Genomic DNA, 16,153 nt, shown 5'->3' on the forward strand with positions numbered 1-16,153 from the left:
GTGGTGGTGGAGTTCCGCGACGCCCAGGTGCGCGGCGGCGGCGGCCGCCGGGGGGGCCGCGCTCTGCCTTGGGCGGGTTTTTTTTTCCTTTTTCTAAAAAATCTCGTGGCGGGTGCTCAGCGCCTTGGCGTCGCTCCCCCGGGCCCGAGGCGCGGAGGTGCGGCGGGCGGGAGGTGCCTCGGCGTCCCAGGCCGCGCTGCCTTCGAGCCTGGCCGCCGCCAGCCGGACGGGGTCCGTCACGCCGAGCAGCCGCCTGCCCAGCGCTGCGTTGTGCCAAGCGCCTGAGAGGAGTCCCTGTAATGCAGTGGAACGAATGGAGGCCAGCTCTGCTGTTTGTGTAGTTGCCGATTACGTTTCTATTTTCATTAAAGTGGGGGGAGCAGGAGGACGCGGTTTTACTCCCTGCTCGAACCAGGGGTGCGCAGGGGAGCGTCTCTACAAGCTTGTGACCTGGCTGCCGTCAAAACCTGTGAGATCTTGGTGTACCTGTTTGGTGTTTCTGTTAGCAGTAGCAGTGCTGTAGTTTGGCTTACGGGAAAAACACTATATTTCCCGAGGCAGTTTTATTCTAATCTTAATTAGATTTTAAATATCTGTGTTTTTTTTTTCCAACTATATTGRCAGGGCTAGTAGAAGATGCTACCTCTTCCTGCTCATCTTCCCTTATTTTTCCTCTTGAGCCCATCRTAGCAACTTTTATGGCTGCAAGTATAAATTGTTGAATATAGCTCAATTAGCAGGAAAAGCAGGTTAGTTTTTTAAATAGCAAAAAGATCAACTTTTATTTTTGAAGCTGCTGTTTACACTAGAGCTCCCTTCAGTGTTTGCTTATGTGCTTTCTTAGAAACTGATCTAAGAAATAGGGCTTTTCTTTCTTTTCTTTCTTTTTTTAAAGGTATTGGCAGTTACTTCACAAAGCAGAATGTAATATGTGAATTATTTCAGTAAGATATCTAGAAAAAATACAAAACCTGTCTAGAAAACTTCTCATCTTCTAGTTCGTCCCCTTGTGCTAAAGCAATGTCAACTCTATGTTTGCTGTTCGTAAGAGGTGCGTTGACTCCCATGTGTGTTAAATCCAGCCTAYGGTTTGTAAACTAACAAAACTTTTCCGTTTGTGTCTGAAAAACTTGATATCAGTTTTGTTTTCCTTCTGAAATAAGTTCTGGTAACTGGAAACTGGTAACAAGATACAGAAGTGCTCATTCCTGGATCACAGATTCAATGGTTGTCTGGCTCGGGAGAGTCACAGGCTTATCATTGATTGCTTATTCATAATGATTTGTGTGTGGRAGCAAAGAGGGGAAGAAACAGATGTTTAAATCCTCTTCAGCAATYGGTTTCAATCTAGCTGTTGTGGTGATTTATGTCTTAAATAGGGAGGTATTTCAGTTACTTCAGTTTACTCCAATGATCCTTCTAGAGTGGCTCTGACCTGCCARTTCTCTCAAATCAGAGGGCTTCAGCCTCTTGGGGTGGTAGACTACTGCTTTCAAGCTAACCTCATGTGTATGTTTGGGCTTTAGCTTTTTTAGGATTTTGCATGAAAGATTTTTACAGAGTGGAAAGCCGAGCTTCAGAAGCATAAATGCCTTGTTTGTAATTGTGCTATACCAGGCTTGAGCTCTATTTAAAGGCCRTGCTGCATCCATTATCCCTACCCTAAACTTGCGTAGCTGCAGAGAGAGTCAAGGAGTGGCCAGCTGTTACATTTATAGCCTGTACATGTCTAAAGCGACTGCAGCTACCTTCATTTCCAAAAGTAGGTTGTGAAAAATACAGTATCTAACCTGTAGCACTAGTTAAGCAGAAAATCTTATGGTAGTTTGGGGCAAATACTGTCTGGAAGTGACATTTTTCTATGGAAGCTGACAGAGGCAGCAGTCTGTGTTCTCTTCTCGTTTAGGTTATCCCACAGGCTCATGTCAGGCCTGTCAATACTGTCAAAAGGAGAGTAAAACGCTACCATGTCCAATTACAAAATAGTACCACTGTTGGCAATTCAGTGTGCAGACGGGAAGTTAGGCTCCACAAACAACTAATCTTTTCCGCCGACAGTTTAAATTGACTAGCAGGTTTTCTTCTGTCTGGGGGGAAGATGGCAAAAGCTGTGTGAAATATGTCAGCTGACTAGCTCTCACATGAGAAGGCTCTGATTTCAGTAACGTCTTTAGTGATCCTCATTTTAWTTCATCACAAATGAGATGTATATCATTTGACAAAATCTCTTTATATTGTTATAAATGTAATAACTCACTTTGGAAATGTTGTTTGCAAGGTATTCTGAAATTTAGGAAGCTGGAGTTATTCCTTCACCATTTAGAGATTTAAAAACTGGCCTCTTATTTAGAACATTAGTTTTAGGACTAGGAAAGATTTGCCAGAACACTAGATCTGCCTTCTGGGGAAGATTAAAAAAAAAAAAAAAAAGGCAGAACAGTTTCAGAAAGTTCTGAAACAGCAGAACTAGTGAAACTTGTCTTGACTGGGTATAGATAGCGGCACTGTGGACTCCTGTTGAAAAATCTTCCTGTGGCATCTGTAACTTTTTTCCATGTGCACTTTTGATCTCTAAAGAGTAAAGAGAGAGCTCATGTTGCAGTGTTTCCCTCAGCTGGGGTGCTTGTGAGGTAGCAATGGGGCCTCCTTTCTCTACCTGATAGGCTATTCTCTTGATGCTTGAAAAAATTATGTTTTTGTGATGATTATACTCCTGTCAATTGTGGTTGAATTGGAATGGGATTGACATTCTGTCTGTCTGATTTTAGTGATGCTTCTAAGCAGTTGCTGTGGAACATCCTAACGTCTTGTTAAATCCATACTGAAAATGCTTAGCAAAATCCTGAACAGCAGCAGAGACATCCTAAGCCTTCAGAGAGGTAGCTTTGAAGATGACAGCAGTTGGTTTGAAGTTAGAGCATATTGTGGTTCTTTTTTTCTTTTTTTTTTTTTTTTTTTTTTTTTGTACTGCGAAGGCTTAAAAACTGCATTGAAGTCAAATATATGTTTATGGGCTGAACTGCTCAGCTTTCTTAGTAAAATTTACCTTTATTCTTTTGGTGAGTAAATGAGTAAATGAGGTGATTGGCTCATACAATTCTGGAGGAAGATGGTGCTCAAACAGTTTTATTTTTTGATTTTTTYTTCCCTCTTGTGATGCTTAAGTGATCTCTCAGCCTTCTATAGAAGCACCTCCAAAGTAAATTCTCATGCTTCTTAGCCCTTTCTCTTTCTTGGAGACCAGCCATACACAAATGGTTGCACTATTATCTCCCAGTACATATATAATTAAATCTGGCCCTGGAATGGAAGACAGAGAGACTGAGAGAGCTCCTGAGGGGAAACAGAGGCTGATTAATAAGGATTATTAGACACTGCTGATTGAAAGGCTGCAGCTGTGATTGCCATAGGAGGGAGAATGTAGCAAGGTTTCAGTGCTTGCAGTGGTGTCTGCCATGTCTTGTCTTTGATTTACTCTGAAAAAGACATTTTGTCTGTGCTGTCCTGCATCCCAGAATCGACTGCTTTACCCCATCACCCGTCTGTGATTCTTTACAGGGATGTTGCATCTGCCATTCCTGATGGATATCAGGTTTGACTTTTGCCATAGCAGTTTATGCCTTGAAGATAAGCTGGCAAGTTTTCCTGAACTCGTCCCCAAAGCTGTGTGTTTGACTGAGAAGCTGACCTGACAGGTGTAATTCAGTTTTGTTCTCTGTTTCTCTTTAACAGGCAACTGCTATGTCAGTGGACTGTCTGGGACAGCGCGCAGTACTTTCAGGGTGAGTGTGACARTTCCCATTAGAAATGTATGACAGCCATTTCCACAAGCCAAATCAGCAACCTTGAGGCTGACCTCAGTTGAAAAGCTGATGTATTGTTTCAGAAAGGTGCAGCTGAATTCTATCTGAGGCTTCATGAAAAGGATTCTGGGTCACGTTTCCAATGGGATAYAGAGTTTAAAAACAGCAGCAACAATACAATGAAGTACTGCTGTGGCTTTCCTGATGCATACTTTCCTGAATCCGCTTGCAGGGGGTGTGTGACGTTGGTTATTACTGTTTGGCTTCTGTTTGAAATACAGATCAAAGCATTTTGGTAAGACCAAACTTACCTCAAACATTCCCGTAGTGCATTTGGGCAGAGGAGCTAAGCTCTCTGACCTKTTCTGTTGGTTCAGTGCAGGACAATACTCAACAAGAGCCAAACTTCTGCTGTTTTGGCTTTCTCCAAGATTGTTTTCTACCCTTTGTTCTCTCATTTCCTTTTACACAATTCATCTCTGTCACCTCCATCTGTGAGATATTAGCAGAGCTGATCTGGCAGTAATGTACTCCTGTACACATTAGTCTTTTCCCTATTTGCCTGTATACCTTAGATAAATCTGCTGTAGAAGGACTTTCTGGGGGACATAGGGTGTCTGTGGACACTGAGAGATTGTGGTTGTTCTGTGTTGCTCATGTTGCTGCTGCTGAGGATGCATGTGGTCCTGCAGGCAGCAGCCCTGGTGGTGGAGGGGCCCCTTTGCATTGGCAGGGCACTGCAGTAGGTGCTGTATACTTCAGGCTGCCTGAGCTCCCAGGAGTCCTTGGCATTACCTAGTTACCTCGAAGGCAAGGCTGTAAACTGCTCAGCTGGTGCCTGTCCAGCTGTCACCTTTCTGTGCTAATGGCAGTTGCTGTCCCACTGCCAATGACAATTACCACACCAATTTAGATGCTCATTTCAAATTCAGAATCATGCGTGTGCAGCTGACCTGTGGCTGTGYTCTGTGCCCCCCTGCCCCAGTCTCTGTTTTAGAGGCTATGGGTCCTTTGGTACAACTCAGAAGCCTGCTCGCTTCCATGCAAAGCTCTGTCCCCCAGTTTCAGCCCCTCCTGCAGCATGCTCAGTACCCTTTGGAATTTGCCTCYTTTCTTTTGATGCTGTGTAACAGCYTCAGARGGCTTGCCATTTCACACTTCAGAGTAGGGAGCCCCAAGGACTTAGTCTGGAAAGGCAGCAAAGATGTTTCCTCCTGTTCCTTTTCTTGGGAAAACTCACAGAGCTTGGAGCTGCTGTTTGCTTGCTCTATAGCTGACATACTTGATGCTTTTGTAGTTAATTGTATATGGTTCAGTATGTTTTGGTGCTAGTCTTCTATTAAAGTTCAGCTGGCTCTCAGTTATCCCTGTGCAGTTTATCTTCCTGGTAGATTAATCACACTGTGGAAGAAATGAAACCTTAACAAGCTTCTTGGGGAGTCAACCATGTGCAGCAGGTTGTATTCACTCAGATTGAGCAGCGTGCAGATATCTYTTTGCTGCAGGTAGGGTTATCTCAGGTAAGTAGTGTAACCAGATCAGTGCAGTGCTGTGTCCATGTTAATAAACTTTGTCACAGCTGAGYTAGCTCTGTGCAGGTGTGTTTGTAGTGTCTGCAGAACCAAGCCCATTGAACAGTGTGGTGTGGAAACTCTCAGCCACGTAGAATCGTCTTAGGTTTGTAGGGCTCTAACTCGTGCTCAGAGCAATCTATCCAGACTGAAGCTGGCTCCTGTGGAGCCTCTGCATTGCACTCCCAGCCCTGAGCTACCTCAGCTCTGGTGCCTCACTAGACCAGTAAAACATATTCCGATATCTGTGCACCATTTCCTAACACTTTCTTTTGTATCCTAGTTATCTAGCTCTTCCTGTGGTCTGGGTGACCAATTAGATTTGCAGAACCTGACTAATTTCAATTTTTTTTTTTAATATAACCCTTTTTGAAGTGTATAGTTGAATGTAGCATTTTCAGGAATAGTGTTTTCATCTGTCTTGTCAAATGCTTCTCCTTCAGCCTTCTAGGCAGAAGGCTGTAAACTCTGTGCGAGCTGGGAGTTTGGAAATAAGCCCTGTGTGATACAGCCCCTTTGTGTCTGTGTGCCTTGCAGCCGCCGTTTCCTCTACATAGTTAACCTGGATGCACCAAATGAGGGTCATCGAAAGATCTCTCGCCAGAGCAAGTGGGACATCGGGGCAGTGCAATGGAATCCGCACGACAGCTACGCRTACTACTTTGCAGCTTCAGTAAGTTCACACATGTAAAAGCAGAAACTCTCTTCATCTTCCTCAGTCTTTCATGGGTGGACTTCTGCAGGCTTGGAAAGCTCTGTGTAGCTGGCACAGGCATGCCTCTGCAAATCATATTTCAAGAGCAAGACCTAATTTTGGTTTACGGACAGTAAGGTGAGGTGTTTTGCTTGGTGCTTCTCAGTTTCTGTTCAATTAGTGTTGAATCTAGGTGTTGCTTGTTTGTATTCTGTGAAACGTCTTGCCAAATAAATCAGGCACCTGAATGATGCTTTTCTAGAAGGAAGGATGGATGGGCAACAAATGTTTCTAACCTCCGTTCTATTATGAGATTGGTCCATGTATTGAATTTCTTGCTCTGTGCTGTTTTGTTTTCAATTCCCTGCATTACTGGYAGGATGTGGCGCACCAAGCAATCTGTGAATAGCAGAAGTCGATACTGGCTCACAACTGGAACAGTTTAGATTTGTAGATGGGCCAGGGACCAAGTCGGTGAGGAGTTTTCATTCAATGTGTGAAGTAAATAAGCTGGTCTGAAGAAACAGTAGTGCAAACCATGTCTAAACAGGGCTGATGCAGCGGTCAGTTGAGACTTGAGCTCAGTTTTTAGCTCTGTAATTTGTTCACGCRGAATGCCGAGCGTCTGCTAGCAGCAGTCTTTGCAGCAGCACGGTGGTCAATGGCTACAAGTGCTARCTGGACACATACTATTCTCCTGGCAAGATGTTTTTTTGGCCATGTTCCATCTGCTTTTATAGTCTGAGAATCTTAGAGTAGCTGAGGATGGAGAGGTTTCCTCCTTTTTTTGAGCAAACTGTAAGCTGAATGTGATTTCCTCGGGGGTTTGTTTCTTTTTCTTCCTGAACTGGCTACAACTGCACATTGAAGGTGGTTTTAAGAGTGGACTGGTATTGTCAGTTAGGAACCTTTATTTGTTTGCTCCTAGCCCTGGTACATGACTGACATCTTAAAGGTGCCTTCAGCAGCTCTCTGCGTCTGAGTGGAGAATTAATAAAACTTGCAGAAAGGTGTCCGTCAGTGCCGCTTCTGGATACGGTTTGTGGAAATCAGAAGCAAATAAGGAAATGTGCTATGCTGGCTGCAAGCAGAGCAGGAAAGCTTCCCAAACACATGCTGAAAGCTATATCCAGGATAGTTAATACTGATTTGAGCAGGAAACTGTTTCAAAGCAGGGCAGTGCCAGTCTCACCCTTGTCTCCTGCTGCCTTGAGTGGACACAGGAATCTGTCTTGTTCCAGAATTATGGTATTGAGGTTCTGCCTGAGCATGTAAGCCTTCGAGAGCCATCCTTTCCTTGAACTAGTAGTAGCTGGCATCAAATCTTGCCACTCTTCTTTACAAATGAAGATGTTAAGATGCTCTGGTAATTCAGATGCAGTTGCTGATACAGGTCAGGGGAGGAATCTCCAAGATTAGATTGGGCAGCTTTCCCAGTTTGGGTCAGAAATGCCTCCTTTCCAGCTGTCTCACAGGTGGCTGGCATTTTGCTGTTGCTGCAGTATATCCCTTTCCTGGAASTAGAATTTAGCCTGCTTTGCTTAGAAGGGGAAGGTAGACTTGCGCCATGTGCTCTGTGTGTGTGTGTGTGTCTCCCAGGTGAGGTCTGGAGGCGCTGTGGATGTATTATGCAGTGCCAAATCTAAAGGATGAAGTTGTACAAGCTAAATTAGCTTGGATTCAGACCTGTGAAAATGCAGTCTACTACTTCTGAGCTCAAGCTGACTCTCATTCCCTAGACAGTCTGCTGCTGAGGTGGTCATGGGAGGCCAGCTCAGGTATACCACACACATCTTGTCAACAGCCACAAGGATCCTATCTCTCTGCATCCCTGTGGGTGGAAAGGAGATATAAAAGACTACAAGTATGATTGCAACAACCTTACTGGGTTTGCAGTGCAGCTAAATGGAAGTGGTGCAGGCAGAGGAGAAGTCTGTCCTTCTGTTTGCATAAGGGCTTCTAATTTTTTGGCTTCTTTCCAGCAGAACGTCCTCTTGCTGTGCTTGGCTGTAATTGCTTTCTAGCTCAAGCATGTTTCTGAGGACTAGTGAGCTGTTGTTTTAGAAATGCCATTGTTTTCCATTCTAGGTCCCTGATAGTCTTTTTGTGTGGTCACAAATGCTTGAACAGGAGAGTGATGAAACTATTGGAAGTAGATGCTGATACTTATTACGAGAAAGACTTTTTAGAAAGTGCTCCTGATGTGAAGAACTGTGACTTTCCCACACCTGCTGCTAGAGACAACAGTTTGCACATGAGATGCCCCTCTAAGAGTCTGAGAAGCTTATGGTGATCATTATCTTCTGTCATCAACCTTGGAGTCTCAGAACAAATCCTGTTGAGTAATTTCATTCTACTGACTTAAATCCTTCAGTCAATGAGCTGGAGTTGATAGAGAAATGCCATGTATTATTGCTGAGTTGGGAGGAGACCTCCCATTTCAGGGAAGGGTGGATTTTTTTTTRTCTTTCTGCAAGCTTAAATTCTTACGAAGTAGGTTTGGGATAAAAAAGAAAAATGCTCCAAAAATAGAGAACAGACTTATTTTACATTACCTTTTCCCTTGTGTGTGTGTGTGTGTGTGCGCTTGGAAATGAGGGGCTAATGACGATGAAATTTTGAAGTCTTGTTATTTGATTTGCAAAATCACCATGAATTTCCACAGTGCTTGGTGCTGTGTATGCACCCAAAAAGGCAGCTCCTGCCCTAGAAAGGTTACAACTGGCTGGGACTACAGTGAACTTTGATTGAGGCARAACATGAGTTTAAAGTACCATATCTTGTTTCAAGTAACTTTGTGTATGGCTGCGTTGGAGGAGTGGGGGTTATTCCTAGAATCAGTGAAGAAGCCCTAAATAATGTTGTTGTTGGTTCATCTGGTTTGTTTMTGTGGTTACTGCGGTTAGCGATAGGCGCTTAGGCTTTTTTGGGTGGCTGGAAGAATGGAAGTACCCTTGAGGAGGTGACCCTAAAGCTGTTAGACTGTTCCATGTTTGGCAGAGGCCCTGGTTAGTGCAGAAGGGAATGGAGGGAGAGTTGAGAAGTACCAGTGGTGATTYATCATCCCCTTCACTGAAAACTCCAGTTGTGAATCTGAACAGACTAGCAGGRTATTTTTGCAGAAAGAATTTGGCTTCCTGTTGCCTTCAGTCACAGCATGCTGTTAAGAAGTAAAAGCTCTGAGAACATCGTTTCACSCAAACAGTTTTCAATGGGATTTTTCCCTATTCTGGTTTATCTCCAGTTTTGAGTGGGTGTGATCAAATTTTAGGCTTTTGAGATTCCTTATAGCCTGTAGGTTCATCTTTGTTTTCTTTCTGCTTTGAGTGAGGACTTCAGTGCGATTCAGCAGGTAGCTGAGGTCCTTTAAAAAGGGGGAACCTGGTCCTGACACACGGGGATTCCTGTCCTACCTTGTTTGCCTGCCACCATTTCCTTTCTTCATTTAATTTCAGAGCAATCAGCGAGTAGACCTGTATAAGTGGAAAGAAGGTAATGGGGAAGTTTGCACATCGTTGCAAGGGCACACACGTGTGATCAGGTAAGGAACAAGCCATGCTGCAGGCTACTGGGAGGAAAATGGTGGGTTGTTTTCACAGAAGGTGAATGTTTGTTCAGTTCTGGCTCTGCTCTGAGAAATTCCATCTATTCTTACTCACTTGTCTGGCTGGTACTGTCTGCCCCTCTGTCCTGCCTTCCCATTTGGAGATGTCTGATGTAAAGCAGCTCACCCTTTGATGGCTCCCACCAGTATATCAAGTTAGCCTTCAGTGCCTTGGGTGTCATTGCCCTAGGCAGCTGTCCTCATAATGAACAGCAACCGTCATCTGGGAAACAGATAGTAGCATGATTATTAAACTGCATCCCGGCCATGTTTCCCTGTGACGGCAGTTTAATTAAAGTAGGTCATCCCAAAGACTAAATTCCTAGTGTGTTACAGTGGTGTGTGGGAGGTGTCTTCCAGTGAGTCTAAGGGTGCACTTTAGCTCTGGGCTGGAAATGCAAGTGAAGCAGCATTTTTCCTCTTGTGTTCCAGCTTTCCAGTGTGAAAGGGAATTGCAGCACCTGAAATGACACTTGCTTGGGCTGAGTGGAGACTGTTTGTGTCCCACGTGCTCCTGGTGAGCCCAACAGGAAGGCATGCCAGAATGAAAGGTTGATCAGGCCAAGGATGCCTGATAACTGGGAACTCACTGCGATAGTGTCCCCTTCCCTGTGGAGGAAAGTCCACAGACATGGTAGCTATAAAGTTCAAGGCTAAGAAAATGCTTCATTCTCTTACTCAGAGAAATGATTAACATCTTGCTTTTTACCTAAGGGTGTTCCAGGGGATATCATGGAGTTGGTGTGAATTTATTAGAGAAATGTATTGGAGACTTGTGAGAAATTGATGCAAACTGCTTTTCTCTGACCTAATATAACTTTGCATTTGCAGTGACTTGGACTGGGCAGTATTTGAACCAGACCTGCTGGTCACCAGTTCTGTGGACACATACATCTACATTTGGGATATCAAGTAAGAATCTGTGCTTCTGCACTGCGGGGGGATTATTGAACTCCTTTCTGCAATTGGTAGCTTGAAGGGCAGAGCATTCACTGATGGATGCTGTTTTTTCAGCTGAGCTTGCAGGAGCTTCAGCTGCTTCCCTTAATCACAAAGATGTTTTCCATTCCCATGCTTTCAGTGCAGGGCAGTAGAGTGGTAAAGTTATGCCACAGTCATGTGCTCTTGACTGGAAGGAATACCAACTGGCTTCATACTCATCCAATTCAGATCTGTCCTTAGGAACTTTTCCTGGATCCCAAGGGTGCTCCACATTTTTTTTTAATTGTTCTTTTTTGGCTGAGCGAATGAGCAGATTCGTGGCCCTGCAGCCATTTTCTTTTCCACTAAATTCAGTGATTGTTGCTGACTCTGTCAACAGTGGGAGAACTGGCACTAGTAATTAGGAACCATTTTCTGTTCACTCATTCCCTTGATTCCTGGTGCTTTGAATCATACGATTTATTTGAAGGTAAAAGATCTTTTCAAAATAAGCAATATTGAAACCCTGCATTTGAGACCTGAGGAGCAAGGAACTGGCATTGGGACTCCTGGGTTCTCTTGCTGTCTGTACAGCAACTCTTTATGACCCCAGGCAAGTCACTGTTCCTCTCTGCCTCCGTTGCTCAGTTATAATAGAAGGATAATTATATAACCCCATTGCACCAGGGTACCCTGAGGCTTATTTAGCTCATGTGAAGCACTTAGATCCTTGGTTAAATGGTGCTTGAGAATCACAATATATTATTAATGTGTAATTAAAAGACATAGAGAGACAGTAACTGCTGGTTGTATTTTCCCATGGTGCTATCTTTAATGCCAAGCAAACAGAGACTTGACTGAAGGTTGTATCAGAAGCCCATGCTTTAACTGTGTTCTGCCCTCCTGTCATTTTGTGTCTGCATGTATCACTTGTTCAGAGATGCTTGCTCATACAGTTTAACCAGCTCTTAGATCCCACTTGCCCTAGCGGGATCTCTGAGCTTCCTTGGGCAGTGAGGTCCTAGGGCTGGGAACCTCCTGGTGAAGTGGCAGCCCTAACGGCACCCTAGGGAGATAATGCGGCGGTAATGGTGGCTGGAAAATCCCTTTCATACAAAATAACTTGATTAAGCAGAAAATTTTAAGAAGGAAAGGTGCAGTCCTTTCTAGTAAGTATTCTGCTTTTCAGCAGACTTTAAAAACTGAAGACCAAATTCCTTATTTTTACTGACATTTTTCATTAAATGGCAGGTGACTTTCTGAGGACCAATGTCAAGAATTGAGTTATTGTTTTGATCCAAGTCCTGACAGTCCAAGTCTGTAGAGTCTGCCCAGCTGAATTTATTTCCTGCTAATTTTATTATTGTATCCTGGACATGAGGTCTTTGCTCTGAAGTCACTGTTCCATATGCTTTGAATTGGGATCCTCAAAGGCCTGAGAAAGRCCAGTGACTTTTCTGTCATTTTTTTCCACGGGTCTGTTTGTTCTGTTTAATCCTTCTGGGAAAGGCTGTTTTGTTGTTTCCTGCAGCAACGCTCAGTGAACCCCGTCTTTCCTTTGCCTGCCCGATAGCAACATGCCACACTGTGGGTGTGCCTTCCTCCCTCGTGTCCCTCCTACTCCATCCAGTGTTATACACTTGCTGCTGTATGTTGTGGCAAGACAGAATGGGTGTTATCCTCCAGCTGGTCCCTTTTGTGTTGCATTCCACTTACCTTGATGTAATTTAGCTTTAGATTTGCACTTTAAATAAGCAGAAGGCATATTAACTTCCAAGAGTCAGCAACAGTCAGTATTGGAGGAGCAAGGAGCTCACTGAAGAGGCTGGACCTGCAAGACTGTGCACGGTGTACTCACATGAGCAATGTTGTGTTTCAGAGACACCAGGAAGCCTACAGTCTCACTCTCTGCAGTTGGTAAGTATGGTATATGCATGATATAGGCCTGTTTAATACCTACATTTAGCATYAAGTGCTCCTGGTGTTCCTCCTTCATGCTCCTAAGCTGAACATAGCAAGAGTGCAGAAGGCCCACCAGGTCCGATTGTCCCATGTAGTAGCAGCCTGGGAGGCTGCAGTTCACAAGTTTTTGAGAAGCAGAATGCAGATGAGACGTGAATAAAGATGAAGATGAGTGATTGAGTGGTGTTTTTGTTTGTTTGTTTGTTTGTTTTGGTGTGTGTGGTGCTTATTTCTAGGGGTGAGTGAAGGTGCATTAGAGGGATGAGGACATGTTAAAGAAAGAGGCAAGTTTAAGCAGTGGCAAGTGAGCAAGGGGGGCCTTGGTCCAGTGACTGCTTGACCAGTACTTCTCCATGAACATGGTAGTGGAAAGGGCAGCGTCCCTTTGTTTGCTGAAGGAGAGCTGTTTGTCTGCCTGCTGCAGTTATAGGGCTTATGGTGTGGAAAGAGAAGGCAAAATGAATTCATGGTGGTGATTTAAAATGTGAGTGAGAAGAGTGGTAAAATGAAGGGGCCAGGGCCTTCTGCAAACTGGGCGAGTAAGCYGTTGCCCCAGGTTCTTTTCTCAGCTCTTACTGACTCTACTGTAAGACTTTATTCAAGTTGCCTCTCGCTCCTATGCCCAGTCTCCGATGGCTCAGTGCCTTGCAGTGGCGCTGCCTTGGCTGTGTCTCCAGCCCTTGGAGGTGCCTGGGCAAGGCGGGCAGTGGCTGTGCCTGGGCTGGCTGACTGAAATTGGTGGGCAGTCACATGGCACTTGTGCCATCTAGRCATAAGCAGTTTCTGCCATACTTAACCACCCTGCTGCACTGCTTGTTCTTTCTGTGTTGCTTGTTTGCAATTTCTCCATGGCCTTTTATGTTTGAATCAGCTCCCAGCCTGCCACTTACTTACTGAGGAATTGGGTACATTTTAGGCTGTATCATGCTTCCCTGGAGCAACTTTAGTGTGCTGGAAGCTGCAGCAATGACTCAAAGTTGCTTTCTTTGGGCTGTGTTTGCTCTGGAAGGGTATTTGTCACGGCTGTCAACAGTGTGACTGTTCAGATGTCTTTAATACCACCTAGATGGCAGGTGCTGTGTGTGCACAGTCCTGACTGGCCGTGTGTTGGAAATGGGCAAAGTACAGAAGACCAGAGCAAAACATGCCCTTTTTCTGAGTTACCATTCCTGCTGTTAGAGGAATATGTTCTGCTGCTTGGATCTCCTTAGGCTACACATTTGCAGTGGCTCCCTTTCCCTCTCAAGTATTAAGCCACTGGACCACAGTGATGCAAAAAACTTACTGAACCAGAGTAGCATTCTGTTCCTGTGCCTGGGGGTAAAGTTTCATGAGTCAGCTGAGCCAGCCCAACAGAAAGATGCSCTCCTCCCATGCCTGATTCTCTTTAGTGCTGGTCCAGACATTTGTGTACCCCTCTGTGAGCTGGATCAACTTGACAGCCTGTTTGCTGTTTTTCTTTTTTTACCCCTGACATGGTTCTTTGCGAAATCAGCAGGGTGAAACAGCTCACCATGTAGCAGGAGACAGGTAGTGAAGGCTGGGCATGGCAGCAGGCTGTGTGGGATTCACGTTCAGCTTTCTCAAAGACCTCACCTTTGGCATACCTTTCTGATAGCTTAACATCTTTTCAAAGTACTGACAGAATAAGAAAATAAGGATAAGAGACCATACGTATTTCTCTTGCGGTATCTGAACAGTCCACATTAGCCTAAGCCTTATTTTGTTTCTCATTGTAAACAAACAACTACTGATTTTAGGCTATTGCAGAGTCTCTCATGAAATTTATTACCATCATCCAGTTTCTTTGTGATTCCAATGATATTGTTGACTTCTGTAATGTTTTTTTGGCAGTGAGTTTCTTGGAGAAGCTTTCTGATCCACTAAGAACCACTCGTTATGCACTCTTCAGCTGGCTAGGCATGTGATCCACCTGTACTCCAGCCTTCTCCACGCCTGTATTTTAGTAATAGACCAAAGACGTTGGTTCCCTTATATAACCTCAGATAGTATGGAGGGAGTTACTGAGTACAAATGAATCYTAGAGCACTGAGGAGCAGCTTGAATGAAAACAAAAGGGTTTTGGAGCAGGGCGTTTGAATTTTTGCATGGAGGAAACTGATCCATCCGAGTTAATGGAAAATAGTATTTTAATCGGGTACAAGCTAGAAATTGCAATGAACATCTCTAAGCATGTATGTAACTGGAACACCCTGGCTTTGAGATCTCCAGGATGCAATCACTAAGCTGCGGAACCAAGAGATAGCGATTTTTAAAAGACAACAGCACAAGACATCAGCATGCTGCTCATCCACTCCCAGCCCATGAAGCAAAGCCATCTTTCATGTTGACTCTTGGAGTATCTTTTCTCTGGACTACCTTTTCTGTGCTCAGGAGAGCTCTGCCRACAGGTTCAGGGTCTGCAGTGCTAGTTTTTGATTGCTTGGTTTGACCTGCTGTATTTGTGTTGCAGCTGGAGCTTCCCAGGTCAAATGGAATAAGAAAAATGCCAACTGTTTAGCAACCAGCCACGATGGGGATGTCCGAATATGGGACAAGAGGGTGAGTTGAGAGTCTCTTAAGCGAACTGTACATATTCCCACTTAACAAATACAGGCATTTTTCTGGTTACAGCTAAATACCCAAGCAAAAAAATGCACATCTTCATCTYCTGTCTCTCATATGGGTCAATTTAAAGTAGAGATGCTTGGGAGCCCAGGAAACTGAAGAGAGCATATAGCCTCCTTCCCCAGAAATTGTGCCCATTAGCATTTTGGCTTTCATCTCACAATACTTAACTGTTTTACTGAGTATGAAATATGGTGCAGGGCTGTACTTTGACTGTGGAATTTGCCACTAACTTTCACAGGACGTTCCCTACAACCACTCTCGCTGAGCTATTAGCCTTGCCCCAGCAGGTGGATATTCTACCTCTCGCTCTTGTTAAAGTGCATTTTTTTATACGAGAGAGCTAGACCAAATTTCAGGAATCCGGTAGTGAGAAGGGAAACATCTTTCCTTGCAGAAACCCAGCACTGCAGTGGAGTATTTGGCAGCTCATCTCTCTAAAATCCATGGTCTGGACTGGCATCCTGACAATGAGTATAYGCTGGCCACCTCCAGCCAGGACAACTCTGTTAGGGTAAGTGTTGCTTCTGGGCCTCCTGTTTGGAAGATGTTAGGATGRTGATGCAGATCCCCTTCTACTGCCACTGAAATGTTCAGGAGTGCTTGTCATTGGCAAGAACTGCATCAATTTTTTGTTTTTGTTTTTTGTTTCTGTCAGTCTGTGTGTGTATTGACCCAGAGGTATGCTTGCAAAGCAAGCAGAGAAGTCGGTGGAGGATGGGTGGATGTATGCTTGCTACAGTTAATATAGCTTTGATTTGGACAGTACTGAAGCTGAAAACTACTACCTCTTCCCATTGCTTGCCAGAAGAGAGCTAGCCATGCATATCAAAGTCTTCTCCCCAAAATCCAGTGATGTCAGCCTCAAGCTGATTCCAGCAACTTGGCAGGAGAAATACTTTGGTCCCTGAGGTTTCCAAATTTGTGTCAAGTTGAGTTACCAATCAGAGACTGCCTGCAGGTGTTACTA

General features: G+C 44.4%; 1 protein-coding gene across 1 annotated transcript in view; it reads left to right on the forward strand.

Annotated features, from left to right (window-relative positions):
- The first annotated feature begins 6 nt into the window (after positions 1-6).
- WDR59 (WD repeat domain 59) overlaps positions 7-16,153 on the forward strand; it is a 50,868-nt gene continuing 34,721 nt past the window's right edge. The window contains exons 1-8 of the mRNA XM_085313826.1: positions 7-27; positions 3,733-3,782; positions 5,912-6,047; positions 9,524-9,609; positions 10,504-10,584; positions 12,473-12,510; positions 15,029-15,117; positions 15,581-15,697. Of these exons, the coding sequence (XP_085169952.1) occupies positions 3,742-3,782; positions 5,912-6,047; positions 9,524-9,609; positions 10,504-10,584; positions 12,473-12,510; positions 15,029-15,117; positions 15,581-15,697 (588 nt within the window). The 5' untranslated portion in view covers positions 7-27; positions 3,733-3,741. The remainder of the gene's footprint in view (positions 28-3,732; positions 3,783-5,911; positions 6,048-9,523; positions 9,610-10,503; positions 10,585-12,472; positions 12,511-15,028; positions 15,118-15,580; positions 15,698-16,153) is intronic.

Source organism: Rhea americana, unplaced genomic scaffold (genome assembly GCF_003343005.1).
Source record: "Rhea americana isolate MKP2758 unplaced genomic scaffold, rheAme1 scaffold_397, whole genome shotgun sequence".
Taxonomy (NCBI): Eukaryota; Metazoa; Chordata; class Aves; order Rheiformes; family Rheidae; genus Rhea; species Rhea americana.